Source organism: Cryptotermes secundus, unplaced genomic scaffold (assembly GCF_002891405.2).
Source record: "Cryptotermes secundus unplaced genomic scaffold, Csec_1.0 scaffold132, whole genome shotgun sequence".
Taxonomy (NCBI): Eukaryota; Metazoa; Arthropoda; class Insecta; order Blattodea; family Kalotermitidae; genus Cryptotermes; species Cryptotermes secundus.
This window is the reverse complement of record NW_019722426.1, coordinates 451,541-470,981: the sequence shown is the minus strand read 5'-3', so window position 1 is coordinate 470,981 and position 19,441 is coordinate 451,541. Positions and strand designations below refer to the sequence as shown.

Below are 19,441 nucleotides of genomic sequence, written 5' to 3'. Positions count from 1 at the left end.
CTCTCTCTCTAAGATCGATTTTAATATTATCCAGCCACCTACGCCTTGGTCTTCCCAATGGTCTCTTTCCTTCTTGTTTTCCCAATATCCTATATGCGTTCCTCTTCGCCCCATTCGTGCTACATGCCTACACACCTCATCCTCCTTGACTTGATCATTCTAATTATACTTTGTGAAGAGTACAAATTATGAAGCTCGTCATAATGAAGTTTTCTCCAACCTCCTGTCACTTCATCTCTCTTCGGTCCAAATATTCTCAACGCCCTGTTCTCAAACACCCTCAGTCTATGTTCCTCCCTTAGTTTCAGAGACCAAGTTTCACGCCCATATAGAACCACAGGCAAAATTATAGTTCTATATATTTTATTTTTATATTCTTGGACAGCAGACGAGAAGACAAAAGGTTCGGGACTGAATGGTAGCAAGCATAATCGAGTTCAGTCTCCTCTTTAATTTCCTCCTCAAACACCTGAAACTGGCTATTATGAAAGCACGACCGCCGTAGGGCTAGGACGGTACATGTGGTGCCCTAGTGCCATTCTGAGTTCTGGAGTGTCGCCCTGGCATTTCAACGATATCAGACATAAATAAAATACTACTTATTTTCATTTCAAGCCCTCTGTTTGAGCTGCAAGCGTCGGCCTCTTTCAACACACGAGTTTCTTGAACTGTTCGTCCAATTCTGCGTTTAAAAGTGCAAAGCTATCACTGAGTAACAAAAAATGGAACCACATCATGATTAATGACCATTTTCTTCAGCCCAGAACTGCGTTCCAGTTTTTAGAACTACGCCTCTGTGTGCAACACCAGTACGAGCAAGGCAACGGAGCGAACTACAGGGGTGGACGGGGCGTTCAGTCTGTATGGTGTGGTGATACCTACGATAATACTCATATCTTCCCATTTTAATAGAAAGCAGTCAAACGACTTGTTCGTATTATGGGAAGAAATGATCCACGGCGAGTGAGGTTTCGTACGACATTCAGAAAAATTGCAACAACAGAAAACTGTATGAAACATTTGAATCTTTACTGTTTCCTCTCGTGGTTGCAGAGGGAATGATGGCCAGCACTACGATAGCAACTTTAGTACTGACACTAGGGGTCTATCTCGTTCTGCTGCACCAATACCACGCAGCAGCGCATGCCGCTCCATCCGGTTCTGACGTGGGCGCAGCTGGAGGTAACAGTCTGGAAGGACCTGGCCAAAGAACACGCGGTCGTTCATTTCTTCAGACGCCCCCTCGAGAATCGCAATATATGAGGGCAAGGTTGGTGCCCCTGGAACCCGCCGCAGACGTTCTCAACGACTTTGTAATAGACGATGAAATTATAGATTTCAATAAACGCCAATCAGATGATTATGGTCATATGCGGTTTGGGAAGCGCGAACAATTTGATGATTATGGCCATATGAGGTTTGGTCGTAGCCTTGAGTAATCGATATCACTGTGGCCTCGAGTGCATCTCGAAGCGAGAAACAAAAAGGCACAAAGAAAAACTATCATCAAATGAAGTCAGGTTCACATAAAAGCAATCTTCAGACTCTGATCAATATAAGCAACATTTCTCTATTACTATTAATTTCTGTGAAGTTTTCTGATTTTGTTCTTTTTCTTTAAATATTTCAAATACAGAACAAGGTGACTTAAGAATGCAATTATTTCCTTCCTAGTAAGAATCATGAATAGGAAAGGCCCATACTTTCTGCAGGATGCTGACTAAACAGCATACATATAACATTGTGTTTTCTTCCCATCTGTTTCACGCATTACAACTATGTTATCACTATACCATAATGACTGAATGAGATACAATAAAGTTTCATGAATAAAGTATTTTAAAATGTGTCCTTAATTATAGGAACCACAAGTAACAACAACCGAATACCACACATGTAATCTGAAAGGAAGATCATAATGAAGAAATCTGGGAGACCCCATCTTCTTCAGTTAAATATATTTCCTTAAAACTCACTTTTTAAGCAGCAAATGGCAGAATAAACTCAGGCTTCTTTGTGGAAATTTATCCTGCATCTACACACCATAACTTTTCAGAAAAAGTGTATTCTTACATAAGTCGTGCAGCTAACTTGCAGGATGAGGTGTCATCATAAGGAACTCTCATCACACTCTGGACACTGTTAGAATCTGGAGAGCAAGAAATAAAGGAATTAATTCACATATTAAAATGTTTCACTGTTCAGTGTATATGTTTTATCACATAGCAAGTCTATATTCAGAGCAGTGTCTATTAATGACGTATTCAACAATACATATTTCCAAATTTGCTTCAACTGTGCTCGGACACTCTGTTATCACTCGCATAGTCTCAGGTGTTGCTCTTGAATATGAATTGTACTGAGACATAAGATTAATATTCCACATGTACAACGCTTCCAGTGGTATTTAAAATATAACACAGAAGGAGCTCTACTCTTCTTCTTCTTCTCTCTTGTATAAAAACAACATAAAATATATTTATTAAAACACAGAATTTAATTTCTATGAATTACTAAAGAATTTGCATCCACCTAATTAGCTGTACTGCACAGCAGCCATGCAAACAAGTAACACTGGAATTTTGGGTATCAAACTTTTCAGTTCACAGACTAGTCAGATTTTCTGCAGTTTATTACCATATCAGTAAAGGTCTCACAACTGACCACTCCCTCATCCAAAGAAACCCATGAGGAAGGCCTAATGGATCATTTTCACTCTTATATACGGAATCCAGTATGTACGCACATGTCTAGGGGCAAGGATGCTCCAGTAGGCAGCTATCCACTTGGGTGGAAATTCCATTCTGACATTTCATTCTTTAAGTAACTGAATGAAAATTCCACTGAACAACCATAAACAGTTATGACAACCATAAACAGTAATTCTCACAGTGGGTTCTGAATTTGTAATTTATCAACAATGTAGACTTATTACTGGGTGAAATAAAGGGTTCTTGTGGCACTGAGAATTATGACAAAGATCTTCTGGCTTATTACAATATACAGTCTTGTAGATGGTTACCACCACTACAGAGGAACCTTTTAAATTCATCTTCAAGGTATAAATGGAGGCAGAGGGTTTTCCCAGGAAGTTGAAAACCACCTACAAAACTATACAGTGGCACAACTAAGAGTACTACAATGTTAATTACTATTGGGTGATTTGTAGCATTCCATGCTTATTGAAAGGATACTCTTCTAATGTTCTTCTGTGATGATAAGAGGTCCCAGAAGATAGGGTCTTTCCCCAGATGGTAGCCTGAACAGGCCAATTCTCATCATGCCTAATCTGCAATTTTCCTTTGTTGCTGGACTTTCAATTTCAAGTATTATATCCTGTACTGATAAAAGAAAAATATCTCCTGTATTAAATTCTATGGGATTCAGTTATAGTGGAGGTCCTCACAGTGACAGAGCCCAGAAGATATTTTGTCCTTGACACAAGGCTGACACTGATGGTGCCAAAAAGAAAACAATTTTCAAAACAACTGTTTTGAAAATTGTTTTCTTTTTGGCACCATCATGATCAAACTCATCTCCAGCTGATGTGGACATTAAGGCAAACTGTGGATAAAAATGTGATGAAAGCATGCTGACCTTGAGAATCCAAGAAAGAGCCCTTCCATATTTAGGAATTAGGTACTTTACTCACTGCTCAGCAATGTTCCTTTTTTTCTTCTTCTTCTTCTTCTTCTATACCCCACCCAAAATTATTGAAGGTTTAGGTGAAATGTAAGCCTTTTCAGGAAACATACTTTCATTTCACAATAAAATTTATTATATAATATTAATTAAATTTACATATTTCTTTAGTAAAAAAAATTAACATTACAGGCCTTATATAATTTAAGTATGTTTAATGATAACTCTTACTTAAGGTTATTTGATTGTTGCTACAAAAAAATAGGGCAATTACACTAATGATCTAACTTAAAAATAAACTTATACAGTAAAATGCAACAGTGAATTGCATTACTATTGTTAACACTACAGATATAATGGTGACTACTAACACTAAACATTAACATACAACTAACTGTATTGTCTTCATGTATTGGCAGTCCAATTTATTTCATATATATAAAACCAGTCACTACCTACAGTCTGATATCACTGCAAATACTTACAAATACCAGTTCTAAACACTGGCAAACTTCTGTTAGCAACAGTAGCAAACCAGTACACTGACTGCCTTTTGATTGATTTTCAGCACATAACAAATGCTTCGGTCATTTTACAAGGACATAAATATTGCATTTATAAAAATCCTGTGTAACAAAATTTCATTTTAAACATATCCATGTCTAAGAAGAGAATTTGTCAGCAATTTAATTTATTTGCAAATTAGACCATGAACTCTATTCACAAAATTGGCAGAACTTCACAGTAATTTTCTTTCATACTGAATTTGTTTTAAAAATCTATTCTGCTCTTTCAAGACATTAATGGGATATCATGGCCCATCTAACTCAAATCACATGTGTGAGCAAAGTATATAGATGCAAAATTAAAATGATAAAAATATCAGTACCAATAATGACAATGCTCATGTGGTACTCTGTATGAAAATCAATATCACAGTTTATAACAACAAAAGATAGTACCAGGACATAATTACCATAATTATTGAAGTACACACAAAAATCAACTAAAAAGGTGTTTTCTTTCAATTTATTTACAGGGGAAAACAAATTTTACACTAGGACAGAAAAAATTAGAACAAACAGTATATTCAACAGGCAAGTCAGAAGTAAATGATCTAAAAGACTCCTCTCACACTGTGAGAATGAGCACACATCCAAAACTTTTTAGTCTTTCACAGTTAAAACCATACAGAAAGTTTATATGTTACAAATGCATTACATTCCAAAATCTGCAGCTCAGAACTTTAATATCCAACAGACATGATGTTACAACTCACGGTACCATTCCCAAGCCTACAACAGCCTATGTAATGCATAAATAACCTAAAACAGAGTACACCTGGAATGACCAGCAGACAGCATTACTGTAGCAACAGAAGTACAATTAAAAAATAAATAAATAAAAAGACACTAAACAGTCCTACTTACTTGAATGTTTGTACTGCCCTCTTCATTGGATATCCATTAACCAGTGAAGTGTCATATCAAACAAACACCCCCTGCATGGCAGCATTTGTCCTTCACTGGTATGTGTTATTACAACCACTTTTGTTTCAAAACTGCTGATTTCAAATAACAGTTCCTGACAACAATGACCAGTTTGTACATACAAACTGCAATCCACATGACTTAACCAATGAAGTATTAAGATAGATCACAGCATAATTCATATATCTGGATGTTTATAATTTGCATGTTCAAATTTAATGACGTCCTGTGCTTGTCCTATATTCTGCAGAAAAAAATCACAGTAACATTCCCATACAAATTACAGGGAAATGCTAGCTAATCAAATTAAATCTTAATATATGTTCCCGTTTTTGTTCTGGTACTATCTTCATTCTTGTGGCACATAAGAAAACATTAGCTTATTCATTACACTCTTGAAAACTGATTATCATATTCAAATTACAGCCATGTTGACAATGACATGAACTACAACTATAGGCAGTAATACTCAACTGACTTAGGTATATACAAATAAAACACATATCTAATTAGACCATATCCATACCAAAAGCTTGAAAAAAGAATATTGACTTGGAGCCACTTCCCTTCCAACTCATGGCAAATTGCTGGTCTCTTGCATGCAATAACCTATAGCACATAACACAAGAGACTGACAGCAATTCAAATGTTTTACATTTGAGTTTGGCACTTCTTTTTTAGTTTCTAAGGAAGCAGCAACAGAAGAAAATGTGAATAATACTATTAAATTGTACTACAGTACGTTAACTCAACATAATTTTTTTGACATCCAAATGGTGAAAGAATTTTTTAGCACAATGTTCTTCCCACCTGATTTTGATCTGCATGCACATACAGAAAGTCTAATTATTACAGAGGTGACAGATAGTTTAGACTGTGTATTATTCAAATAGTTATCTGTTTAGACTGTACATGACAGACCACTGGAGACATAAGGATACTGAATTTGTCATACACAGGAAATCAAAAATATCTACCAAAGACTCTGAAGTGAACAGAAGTGTTTGTTTTCTGACTCTATTTTCAGTTAACTTCAGTCAAAACCACACCCTCTATTTTAACTTGTATATTTCTTTTTCTGTTAGAAATTCAGTGACATAACTTTTTTCAGTCACATGATCATCTCACCAGCATTTTCACACGTACAGTAATATAAAACTATCATTTCAAAAATATCCCAAAATAAATGACAAGAATAGAAATAAACAGGCAAAGAAATTGACTCCCATTTATACCTACATATGTCATTATGAGACACAGGCACTAATGTAACAGACAAGAGCATGACAGAGAAAAGGGTAAACCTTGTAAAATGACAGGAGTCACAGTAGGCAAAAGGGTTGTATTCAATGTGACATCCAACCATGCTGTTTCACTCAAGTTATGCTCAATGCTGCTTTCAGTCTTGTCAATTCTTTCTCGTTAATTTTAGATTACTTACGAAGAGACTATTATGTTGGAGTTCAACATTTTGCATAGACCACAAATTCAACATACTAGCATAATATTATATGTCTGACAAAATATTAGTAACAGTTCAAAACTTTGTGAGAAACATTAACATTTAAGAAGGAATTTGATATGTAAACTACCTCATCTATGTTTCATACATAATTATCCTACCACAATACAATGGTTCTCAACATGTTCTTCCTGAAGAGAATTTGATATGCAGACTACCATCTTATCTGTGTTTCATCCATAATTTTGGCGCCACAATATAGCGGTTTTCAGTCCATAATTTTCCAAGGGTACTTTTGATCACTAAATAGCTGGTTCACAACTAGACTTAATGAAAACAATGTGATAACGCTGTCTTGGACTTGTATTAGGTAAAACAAATAACTATCTTAATCCAGTTCATTAAATACACAACTCCAAAACACCTCATTAAAAGAGTCTTTTGAATGCTACTTAAAATGAAAAATAACATTTTTGTTTGCTGCATATACTAATTTAGGTGTAAGTAAAAAAAAAAAAAGTAAAGCTATCCCTGTACCAGGCCGTGAAGGCCCATAGGGTTGTGAGACGTTGAGGGTCCCACATTATCTAGACAATTCGCTCAAAGATGGCGGTAAGGTTGTCAGCCTTACACACTGGCCGCGCTTTACTCCCCAGGAAAATTATTTATTTAATTCCTGATACTCATTTCTGTTAGAGGCTGAGTGAACCCCAGGGCCATAGTCACACTTAATAATTCAACATTACTAGTCATGAAGTTCCAGAAGAAACGTAACATACCACACTTCATTTGGTAACTTATGTCACTGCAGACTCATAAGCCATGCACTGCCCTCTTTTATTATAAACTGAAAAAAAATAAATAGCTATGAACTTTACACATTCCAATTTTGCATATCTACACCAACAGTTGAGAACTCTGTGTAATACAGTTTGTATTATTCATCTGAATTAGATTAAGTGTGACAAATTGATCACTGTAGCAGCAATTGTACACAGTGTTAACATAAATTCATCAACTCAAAGTATTCCTACAATTTTAACATATCATATTATATTATTTATATATTTGTGATATTTCAGAGCTGACTGTAATACAACATAATACACAGAAATGAAATAATCCACATGGAAACATTCATGCCACAGTTATTATGAATTACCTCCATCAGGTTCATATGAAAAGTGTAGGGGCAGAAAACTAAAGAACCAAACAGGAAGGAATAAGATGAAGGCAACATTTTAGATATATTTTTGCCACAGAACCATTTATAAAAAAGAAACAGGGATTATCAAACTACTCAGAGTCTCAAAATGCCCTATAAATGAAGACGCGATCAACAGACATAACACAAAATTCTGCAATCACATAATTTAAAAACTTCTCTGCTAATGGACGAATAGACCTCATAATTAGCAGTGTTTGTGCAATGCTGAACCCTGTGAAAGTGAAATGAGTAACTACCAATAATATTTACTTTCAATGAAGGTAAGTGGAACAGCGACAAGGTAGGACATATAATGTAAGATTTGTTGAGTCTTGCCTCAGTTAAGTACTGCGCACATGAGACTATTACAAGCACCACCATCAAACTTTAGGTCAACAATTGCCAGAAATATAGCAATTACTAGAAACTAACAGTAACAGGGAAACATCATATTATGATCAAGATGCAATCATAACTCAGTTGGATCATAAAAATATATTTCTCGGCATGAATGTGCTGAAGATGTTTTGAGACCAGAAATATCTGAACTAGTTATGCAAGTTATAGGGATCTCACACACAAACAAAGTGACTTCAGCCTTGGACATCCATCATTTAAAATTTACTACCAAATTATATATTCCTCTATATATAGTGTACTTACTTGTATCACCTTGGTCCTGTACTCTTACTATAAAACCTAATGATCACTCCTCATAATGGAATAATCAGGAAAAGGAAACATTTACTGTTTAACATATTTTTTTTTCTGGAATCTACAAGTGACAAACTCTTAAACTTCATTAATAAAACAATTCCTTTTTACAGTTGGTGGATTTACATTGTCCACTTCAGATTTTCTGATCCTTGCACTACCTATCTCTGCTGTTGAAAGATCTCAGTACAGTGTGGAAGGCATTCACACAACAGAAAACACTGACCCTAACCTCTGCATTCTCTATCTACAGACATAAACAAATCATGTTTTCCTCCAGATCATAGAACAGAGGCACACCTGCAACCCTCAGTAAGAGCTCTAGAAAACTGATACTGGTAGTGTACTTAAAACATTAGCTGCTACAGATATATAACTCACAAGGACTTTGCTATCAACGAACTGGTTTCTTTGCCTTAGGCAAAATTAATAATATGGAGATAAATGTAAATGGGAAAACAATATGATTACCTTTGTGTCAAGCAGTGCATCAACAAGGCCTATAGCTAAGGTTCCATACATTACAGACCTCAGTACTATGCAGCTGAGTGGCTAGCTTCAGGCTGTGGCTGCTTTTTTCCAAGGCATATAACCACTGATACCCAATGAACTTAAGGCAGGGTGGGCCCCAGATCTGTTATGAATGTGGTAAAAAGATAAAAGGCCCCTGCACCTACAGGGAATCACATCTCAAACTTTCACTACAGGGCTTCAGTGTGTTTCTCATACACATGCATCAAGATGCTTCAATAATTAAAACTTGGGTATTCTTATTTTTCATGATGCCTTACAGACCTTGGTATGTTTCTAAACAGTTTTATATTGATTAGTATAATACAATTTGTGTGTTTAAATTTTATTTTTTATTCTGAGAATTTTAAAGAAAAATTTTGTAGAAATTTCTAATTGTACTCTTAATTTTGTCTTCTAAAGCAAGGGATCTGCCTTATCTGAAGAAATGTTACATCCCTGTAATAGTGTGTAAGTACTTTCAACACAAAAGGATATGAATAATGATTATTCGCTATACTCTTTGCACAACTCACATTGACAGATGATCAAAAGCAACAGTATGCTGTGCTCTTCATGTAACTGTTCATTTCATATCATATTCCAATGAGTTTGATTTTTTTTTTATGTTGCCAAATAACCAGCTCAGGATCTATGCAGTTACAGAAATTTTCAGCTACTGTATCTAATTATACTACTATAAATTCTGTAGAACTATTACACTGCTAAAATAAATTTCTGGAAGTCTTACTCCATTTGTAATAACCCTATACAAAAACTTGATTTAGCATTCACATTGGAGTATGACAAAAATATTAAAATACATTTAATGTTGTAAATAAAACCTCAATGCATTGCATTGCAACATAAGTGCAATGCTACACTTGTTTTTTGTGAGAATTTTTAACAGTTATCTACAATCTGATTTAGGTTAGGAATGACTACTCATTACTAGCATCTTTATGTTTTTTAAAAAATGGCAATAATATTTTGGAAAAATGACCAACAGTCATATCAGTACGCTAAGTGGACTGCCACACTTTTAGCAAACAATATGATCAGTACTTGTACAATTTTAAATGTATACCTACACTCACCAAGAAGTACTACATAATTGGAAAGGGACTCTTGCATAATATAACTACACAGGATGGAACAACAGGGTGAACTGCATATTTATAAATAAACCACTTTGCCACACTATTAAAAATATGGAAATAAATTTGTCTTTTATTGCTAACATAACCATTAACTATAAAACATGACTAGTAGTGCTTACCTAAATGAGTCAGACACCTTTAATCATATTTACTTCCAAATTCAACTGTCACAATATTCTTCCTCTGTTAACTTGATGAAGTTTAAAAATTTGTCTGAATAAGTTTTAAAAGATACTGTATCCTAGCAGTTTCACAGAGCATGTGACAACATTTATAAACCTAGCTCCTAGTATGAAAAATGTAAGGGCTTCAAAATCCTATGTACTATGGAGGCAACTTCTTATTGTTCCAGTTTTGTTCTTCCATATCAGTGGTTGGAAGTTATGTTCAGTTATTGTCACATACTTTCAGTTCTCAATGTATGCAAAGAAACTATCATTCATGAGAATGAAAGATTCATGTGATACCATGTCAATCTCTTCTAGTCTCAAGTTAAAACGTACCTTGGTTAAACTTATATTTTTTTGCTCCTGTCCCTATTTTGTGCTTTTGTCAAACTTGATATAAACTAATAGTTGCCAATGAAGACAGTACTGTTATCCTTTTTTTTAAAAAAACTGAATGTATAAATAAACAAATAAGAAAGTTGCAACATAATCATAACCTATAATACATCATAGACAAACAATAATTTGAATCAACAAAATAGGTTCAAATTATCATCAGTTTTAGAAACCGAGTCATATACTAGATTCTGTAAAATAATATATATACGTACAGTTTAAAATCTACAATCTTATGACTACCATTCAGTCAGGAGTCTTTACTAACACTGATCTCTCTGCTGTAGTCCATCAGTGGGACTCCCTTGTAGCTTGCCTATTACATGTTTCACCCATCCCCTTGGAGTGCCACTTTCTTCCGATTCCTCAGAGAAATCCTTGGATTCCTTACAGGGGCTGACTTCTATGACAGTAGAGGCAGTGGAATGTTGGGAACTTGTGTCACACTCATCATCCCTGGATAAGGAGTTACCATTTGCCTTCCACAGCTCCAGCTCACGGCGACGATCCAGGATTGATTTACTAATACCCTCAAGACTACGCACAAGATTGCCTTCTTTCTGATACCTACAATTCTCTTCCAAACTCTTCACCTTTTCAAAAATCCCTGGTTTAGATCCTGGCATGTGGGATGTGGGCTTGTTCTTCAAAACATCTGGTTTTACAGGGACAGGTGGTGGAATTTTATAGTTCTTAGTTGACCTAAGAGGTGGGACACTGTCATCATTTCCACAAAAAATGTTGCAGTCTTTATAGGTTTGAGAAGAATCTGTAAGTTCTTCATGATCACTGAACACCGCAGAATCTCTAAACATTTCATTTTCTAGAAATGACTCTATTGCTTCAAAGGAACGCTCATAATAGCTATCTGCAGAGCCATCACTTAGATTAACATCATCAGCCCTCCCCTGCACAGATTCATGAGAACTGTTACAAGGTGCTATAGTACTGGTGGAAACAGAGGATGGATGAGTTGTATCTAAACTTCCACCTAAACCAGAGGTCTTCTCTCCTTCACTAGAAGATGCTGTAAAGTGGGATGAAACTGAAAGTACAGAATCAGGCCGCATATCTGATGTTTTGCGCATTGCTTCAGGGGGTGGTGGAATGTTTGGGTAGAGTTGTCGTGGGTCTGCATATTCTGAGGAGCAATGGGCAATGCGAGCTCCAAGACTTGAGCTTCCTTGCTTGTAGATGGGCAACACTGGAGCACAAGTCTGCACGGGTGATGGAGTTTGATGTTGAACTACATCATAATATTCCTCTGTAGAATCCTCACCCATGATGTTGCGTATTCGCTGTTTTAAGGTCTTGCTATACTGCCTTGCCAAGGCATATACAAGCTTACTTGCACGTCGCTCTTTCTGCAACAGCCGTTCATGTTCCACCTCACCATCATTTGACTCAAGAGTCTCAGAACTCATTCTCATCCCAGCAAGCTTGTTGCTAACACTTGAGATCACATGTTTTAGAGAAGCTTTTGAAACACTTGGTCTGTAGATCTTATATTCAGGATGGACATTCAATTCATTAAGACTTGTATTTGGAGTTGCTGTATAGTCTGTCATACTGTCATCTTCAGTAGTATCTCCTGCATTCAGAGGGAATCTATGCCTAACATGACGTGTATTACTCTCTTCTATGTAACGTTCAATATCTTCAAAATTAATCTCTGGTGGCTTGTCTGATGCTATTGTGAAAGGCCTGTCAGGACATAAACGTCCATCACGGGTTAGTAAGCGAGATCTAAATGATCCTCCCTTGGAACTTCCTTCATGTGGAGGAGTGTGAATGTCATGGCCTAGCTGAAAACTACGTGGCAGAGATCCTGATTTCTTATTAGGAGTAGCTAAATGTTCACCTTGTTGCTTCAGCCATACAGCTGGCAGAGTGGGGATGTTCGTGGCATCCAGAGATGCTTGAGACATGGAGGATGGGAGGCACTGCTGTTGCTGTCGGGTATCATCATCTCCTCCCTGGCACGAGAAAGATCGAGTACGACGAAGGTTCAGCAATATATCTTCACCATCCCCTCCCTCTCCCCTTTCCTCTCTCTCTGCCAAACATCTAATCTCCTCCTGTTGTCTACGCACACTTTCCCAGATATGCTGCAGATTGTCATAGTTTCCAAAACCATTTCTATCCTTATCCCATTCAAAAGTACACCTTCTCCCTTCCCTGTCACTCTTCTCATCAATTGGAGCTGAATGACTATGCAGCCACTCTCGTTTATTGGCCACATCTGTAGCACTGCTTGTATAAACACTCACAGAACATCCTCGAAGAGGATCAACAGCTTCCATACTTGCATCGACCTTTTTATTAAACTTAGTATTAGATAAACATTGAGATCTGTCTATATTTTCATCTTCTCTATGGCACATTAAAGTCACATACTCAGATTCTAGCAAAGGGGATTCACAGTGATGGCTTTTAGATGTAATAGACTTCTGCTCATTGCGCAGTGCTCTCATGTGGGCTTGTCTGTGAGCCCGGTAGCTCTGTCCTGATGTAGCCCCCGGTCTAGAAGCCACAGAAGCTGAAGCAGTTATACTCAATGTCTCATATACTCCATCTTCATCATCATTTTCAGTATCTGTTGTCTCATCCTGCATCCCACAACCAGCAGAAGTACCATTAACAAAATTGGTTAGACGATGCCTCAAGTTAACATGGCGCTGCTGTTTCTTTAAAATTTTCTGGAACTCATGGTTTTGCATTAGCAGCTGGCTTACAATTTCCTCCAGTGTTTTTGCTTGTTCCTCGTTGCTCTCCTTCCTCCCATCACCACCTTCTTCACACATAATTGCACTATGAGTCCCTAATTTCCCATCATACTCACTATCAATACTATCATCAGCAGTCCCTCCACATATATTTTCACACAAATCAGCAGAACTACTTTCAATACACAAACTAACTCTCCTTTCCCTTGATCTAATGTCCTCATGCAAGTCGTTTTGAACTTCTGAAGGCACCTCCTGGTTATCTGTAACAGGTGCAACAGCAAGTTTTGGAGACTTCTTACTGTTGGAGACTCCTGCTGAATAGCACCCTGGTTCAGATTTGCGACGCCAACTGCCAAATCGATCCTGAAAATAACAAACATATTGCACTGTAATTCAAATTATGGAACCAATACATTGTATGAAATCTGTTTCTCTGTACATTCTGATTGAATTTGTCACTTATCCCGTTTATTGTTAGAGAAAAAATATTACATTGATTGGTTATGTGTTATCATTAGGTAGGTCAGTCAAAAAGTTCCCAGAATTCCCCTGCAGACAGAGAACCAGCAATAAGATAGCGTACACACTGTTGTGGTGGGAAGTTCAGCATGTCTGCTCGCAGGCGCAACAGGTCTGGACAGGTTTCAGAGTGCAGTATCATTACTGTTCCGTTTGAATTAGACGTGAGTGTTGATCATTCAGCGCAATGTCGCAGTTCGAACAGCGTGCGAACATCAAGTTCATGTGCAAATTGGGAAAATCTGCTTCAGAGACGCTACTGGCCCTGCAGCAAGTTTACGGTGATACTACACTAAAGAAATCCGCAGTTTACGACTGGTTTTCCTGGTTTAAGAATGGACAGGAGACGTTAAGAGGATGACCAGCGCAGCAGGAGACCTTCGACATCCAGAATCGAAGAAATGATTGGAAAAGTGCGACAACTGATTCAATGTGATCGAAGAATGACCATCGTGGAATTGGAGCAAGAAGTTGGTACTGTTACTGGCCATTTCTACATGCAAGTTTTGCAGAGGTTGTGCGATGCAATTTGGAGGAAGCAGCGTGACCAGTGGCAGGGACAGTGGTTTCTGCATCACGATAACGCACCAAGCCACACATTGCTTGTTGCGCAGCAGTTTCTCGCCGAAAAAAACATTCCTGTCATCACTCAACCACCATACTCTACGGATCTCGCTCCGAGTGACTTTTGGCTGTTCCTTACTCTGAAAATGGGCTTCAAGGGGACACATTTCCCAACCATGGAGGACATCAAAAATCGAATGTGATGGCTGAGCTCTGGAAGATTCCAAAAGAAGCCTTCCACCGCTGCCTCCAACAATGGCAGGATCAATGGAGCAAATGTGTATACGCGCAAGAGTCCTACTTTTAAGGTGATTAGGTAAGCGCTGCCATATGTCTTACCATTAGAGTGCTCTACCACCATTCCGAAAACTTTTTGACTGACCCTCGAACTTCATGCCTTAACATTAATTAGCTTATGTTTATTTTCCTTTTAAGTAATTATCAAAATAAAAGACTGGTGTTAAAGTTCTCCACATAACAATATACATGTTATCAAGTTCACTTGCACCATCAGAACTTGATCTTATTTCAATCAGTTATAAACTTTCTTTTGTAAGTGCTTATACGGTTAACTCTTTATTTATCTCATGATGAGTTACGATCCTGATGGAATATGAGCCTCCCTTGTCATAAAATACATGCAAAAGCATTAAGAAGAGCACATGCTTCTAAGAAGTATGTCTCATTAATTTGAAAATCGCAATATGAATCAAAGTTTTCATTTCAGAAATAAGGCACTTTCTCCTCTACCTCTCCAAAGTTATTCATGACACAGTGATGACGAAGAGTATGAAGTATTAGTGGATAGAGAAATTCCAGATCAATTCTAGAAAATGTGGCAGGCAATATTAAGACCCTATCAATAAGGCAATTTTTTCACCTTCATTTTTGCATGGGGAGAAGTGGAACGATTGGACTCTTCTCGGCTTTCACTGTGATCACGGCTACTACTGGAAGCTCTACGACCACGTCTTTGCAGTAAAGGTGAAGTTTGCTGGAACCACAACATTCAAACAGTTTATAACATGAAATAAAGCTAATTATGATTTTGTTCTGGATGCTTGAACTTCATCACTTTCCACCATAACTGGTTGTTTTGATAACAGAGCCTCCTCCATTTATAAGATTTATAAGATATATAAGATATATAATGGGGAGAGTCTACACAACATTTTCCACTATCTTCCCATAAGCATTCCTCTTATATCCAAGTGAACTTTTTCTGTTCTATGTATACCATTTCCCACTTATTCTTTCACCCTGTCAATGGTCCAATTACCACTACATTTAGCTCCATCTAAAAGTTTAACTTATGCTTGTTGAACTGTGCAGTAAATATAGTATAACTATTCTTGTTCAAGTATGTACTTTGTAAATTTCATTGGGAAACGTGAATGGAAGAGCAACATGGAAGAAACCACTTCAAAAAGCTAGGCACAGACATTAACATTAAACTGTATCTTATTCATAAATAAACTGGGTGTAAATGTGTGGACTGGATTCATTTAGCTCAGATTAGGAACCACTGGCAGACTCTTGCAAACATGGTTTGTGTTCCATAAAGGGCATGGAATTTCTTGACCGGTTGAACAACTATAAACTTCTGAATCCCCCCCGCCCCCCCCCCAAAAAAATTTCTGAGGCTATGAAGTGTATGAAAATTCTAAAATCTTTGTTTTCTTTGAGTGTCTCAAACTGTATAAATGAACATACTAGTGTGAATATATAACAGTCAGGCATTTCAATGCAGATACTCAATGCCACAGCAACAGTAAGTAGCAGAGAAAAATAAAAATTCCCAATGCTAAGGCACTTACAAAAGCTTCAGACATAATGTTTTATGACAAATGAACTAGCTATTGAATGTATATCAGGATCACAGATCAGAACAGGGGCAGATATGATTAGTACAATTCAAACATAACGGCCAATATGAGAATCAAGGTTCTCACTGCAGTCAATATTTAGACCACAGTCATGAAGAACATATGGCTAATATACACAATAACTGCCAAACAAATGACCAAATAAAATGTGGAAATAGATACCACCAAAAGTAAAAACGTATCAAGATACACTAAAACAAAGGCATCTGTAAAAGAACAAGCTGACAGCTATCGAGCTCAGAAGAAGCGAGGTGTAAAAGCACACACACACACATATACATCACCAAGATACTCATAACCATAAGAGAAAATCAGAGAAATGAACTAATTACAACTGGTTTCATATCATGAACTTCCCTTCCATTAATTCCAAATATCAATTCATTTCTCTTCTTACCACACAATACACACCTCTGTGCCACCACCTGAAGAACCCACATCAGACTTTCTGCTGCGACGAAGGCGGTATCTCAGCCCTGTCTCTGACTTTCGCCTGTCTCTTTCTTGCTTTCTCTTCTCCAGGTACTCCGGTGCAGAATGCTGGCGTTTTGGGGTTGCCTTGTCAGCCAGAATCTCATCTGTATCATATAATGATTGATAATTATCATTATCAAAGTTTCAGCCTTTCGCACGTAAGACAGGGCTGGTGTAAGAGGTGAGATATATCACTTGAAATCTCTTTTAACTTACCATGATCTTTAGCTCCACATGGTGGCCATATAAAAATCTAGCAAATGAATCACAGTAATAGTCATTAAATGTGGTGTCAGGAAAACACTAAAATTTTTTTTTTATTTTGCGATTTTAGATCCATTGTCTGTATTAATCTTATATGCAAAAATAACTGATGGAAATCCATCAGCTGTTACTCCTTTTAACAAATCACACAATCAGTGGTGCTTCTTGCATTACAGCACTTATACCATGTAACATATTTCACTGAAAGAATGCATTTCAACAGAAAGACAAAAATATTATGTTCCTCAAACAAGAGAAAAAATTTTATGAACTACACAAACACTGCTGATAGTTGTCTTCATGCTTATTTGCATGGATAACTCTGGTCTTACAAAGAATAATTACAGACAGCTAAATTGCTGGCTCTCTTGTCAGGATGTGCAGATAATGGGATTACTCACCATCTGTACGATTCTGTCCCAGCTCCATAACAAGTTGCCGAGCATGTGATGGGATCACTGCATTGTAATTCTCCAGGATCACTCGCTTCAACTGCAAGGTCCATTCCCGCTTTTGTTCCAGGTTGCGTGCCTGGAAAAGACAAAACAATAACCTCATTGAAGAAAGCAGTCTTTTGGGATTTGGCACCGTGTATAAGTGGTGTTAACCCCCTTATACATGGTGTCCAAATCCCAAAAGACTGCTTTCTTCATAGTCACCACCATGAAAGCCTCAAATCTTACAATAACCTCATTCATATACTTCTTCAACAGAAATGTTTCAACCCTCAGACATCCATTTGTTTTAAACTATCCCATTCAGTTCATTTGCTTTGAAAGTTTAAATTGTCAAACTTGGTCCAATATTTATTTGGGATGTAATTTTCTGAATGGTGTACTGAACCTGACAGAAAAATCCTCTGGAGTTTCATGCATATGTGGAAGTACCACTTTAATCCAGTTTGTTTGAATTTTAAATTGTCTGACTCAGTGCAGCTCTGGACCAGAAAAGTGATTTACTTAATATATGATTTGTGTCACGGCCTGAAAAGGTTAGACATCATCAGAATTGCTCCCAAAGAGACAGGTCTACAGACAGAAGCATGTTTTCTAATGTCCTTATATGAGCATTTTTAATCAAACTCGTATATTTTTATAAGCTGCGATAAGACAGTCATTCCAACTGAAGAAGGTCCAGCCACAACTTTTTTTTTTTAATTTCTAGCTTTGAAGAGACCACTATAGCAATCTGAAGAATGTGAGACATGAAATTTGCACTACATTAATTAAAAGCACAGTGTCCTGAAATTTGTTAAGGTGACAGATACTTGAAAAATATGCACCTCTGTTAAGACCATTCTGATGTAGAATGTTAAATTAGAATGGGCAATGTGCAAATTATATCTTCATAGTTTGCTTTGCTGACAATGACAGCTGATTCACTGCACGTACACATTTGTAGTTTTCTAAGATAAAAGATATATAAATATTTTTACATTTACTGGGTTTGTAAGAAATTTGTTTTGTATTATGTGTAAAAAAAAAAGTATCCTGGAAAACCTCCATGCAAAAGAACAACTGAGAGACCAGAGCACATAACTGAAGACAATATTAAAATGGTTCTTAGTAAAACAGGTTATAAAGATCGTAACTTCACTCAGCTTAGCTGCGTCATAACAGAAGTTCTTGATCATGTGAATAACTATCAATTGCTATATGAAATTCCTGTGCCATGGAACTGATTATATCTGTATCAAAAGTGCCCACACATGAACTACTGATATTGTCATGTGACGAGTGTGACTATAGATGGGGTTTGGACTGGTGATTTTGACTTACTTAACACTTATACACACAACTCATAACTACAAGTAACTATAACAGCCTCACTGGTTTACCACACTCTAAGAGATCACTGTAACTGCAGCATACTTAAATATTCTATGTCTTCACTAGTCATTTCCTGGTAATGGATCGCAATGATGTCCTCTGCTTATGTCCTTACCAGCTGGTGAATATCCCAAAACTGACTCACTGCTTCAACTAACTCCCAGGTTGGAAGCCATCTCATACGAATCTCCTACTCTTCTCTTCACTGACTGCCTAACTTCAGTTCCCAACTTACCCTGATCATAACACCATGGCAAGTATCACACGGAAAACACCGATGCTCATTGTTGTATTCAATCATTTCTGAACATGTTTGTTTGCAAAGCCATTACTCAGGAACCTTGTCCAGCAATGAGCCTACATGCTATAATATTGCAATGGATTTGATCAATGCATTGCCACGCAACAGCTCTGCAAACATGGTCCAA

The 19,441-nt window shown here is 37.0% G+C and overlaps 3 protein-coding genes across 6 annotated transcripts in view; 1 reads left to right on the top strand and 2 right to left on the bottom strand.

The window, feature by feature from the left end:
• The window catches only part of LOC111861293 (callisulfakinin), a 6,632-nt gene extending 4,795 nt beyond the window's left edge, over positions 1-1,837 (top strand). Inside the window, exon 2 of the mRNA XM_023845729.2 lies at positions 1,054-1,837. Within this exon, the coding sequence (XP_023701497.1) occupies positions 1,059-1,439 (381 nt within the window). The 5' untranslated portion in view covers positions 1,054-1,058 and the 3' untranslated portion in view covers positions 1,440-1,837. The remainder of the gene's footprint in view (positions 1-1,053) is intronic.
• The window catches only part of LOC111861292 (leucine-rich repeat-containing protein 45), a 41,315-nt gene extending 30,870 nt beyond the window's left edge, over positions 1-10,445 (bottom strand). For 2 of the 3 annotated variants that reach the window (XM_033750259.1, XM_033750260.1), the window contains exons 1-2: positions 10,305-10,445; positions 2,074-2,149 (exon numbers count right to left, since the gene is read on the bottom strand). The gene's annotated coding sequence lies outside the window, so the exon portion shown is untranslated. Of the gene's footprint in view, positions 1-1,976; positions 2,150-10,304 lie in introns of all 3 variants that reach the window. The other variant, XM_023845728.2, reaches the window with a different exon arrangement.
• Positions 10,446-10,542: 97 nt separating this feature from the next.
• Positions 10,543-19,441, bottom strand: part of LOC111861290 — a 350,133-nt gene continuing 341,234 nt past the window's right edge. For both annotated transcript variants that reach the window (XM_023845727.2, XM_023845726.2), the window contains exons 9-12: positions 17,586-17,715; positions 16,858-17,024; positions 15,441-15,554; positions 10,543-13,840 (exon numbers count right to left, since the gene is read on the bottom strand). In XM_023845727.2, the coding sequence (XP_023701495.1) occupies positions 11,012-13,840; positions 15,441-15,554; positions 16,858-17,024; positions 17,586-17,715 (3,240 nt within the window). In that variant the 3' untranslated portion in view covers positions 10,543-11,011. The remainder of the gene's footprint in view (positions 13,841-15,440; positions 15,555-16,857; positions 17,025-17,585; positions 17,716-19,441) is intronic.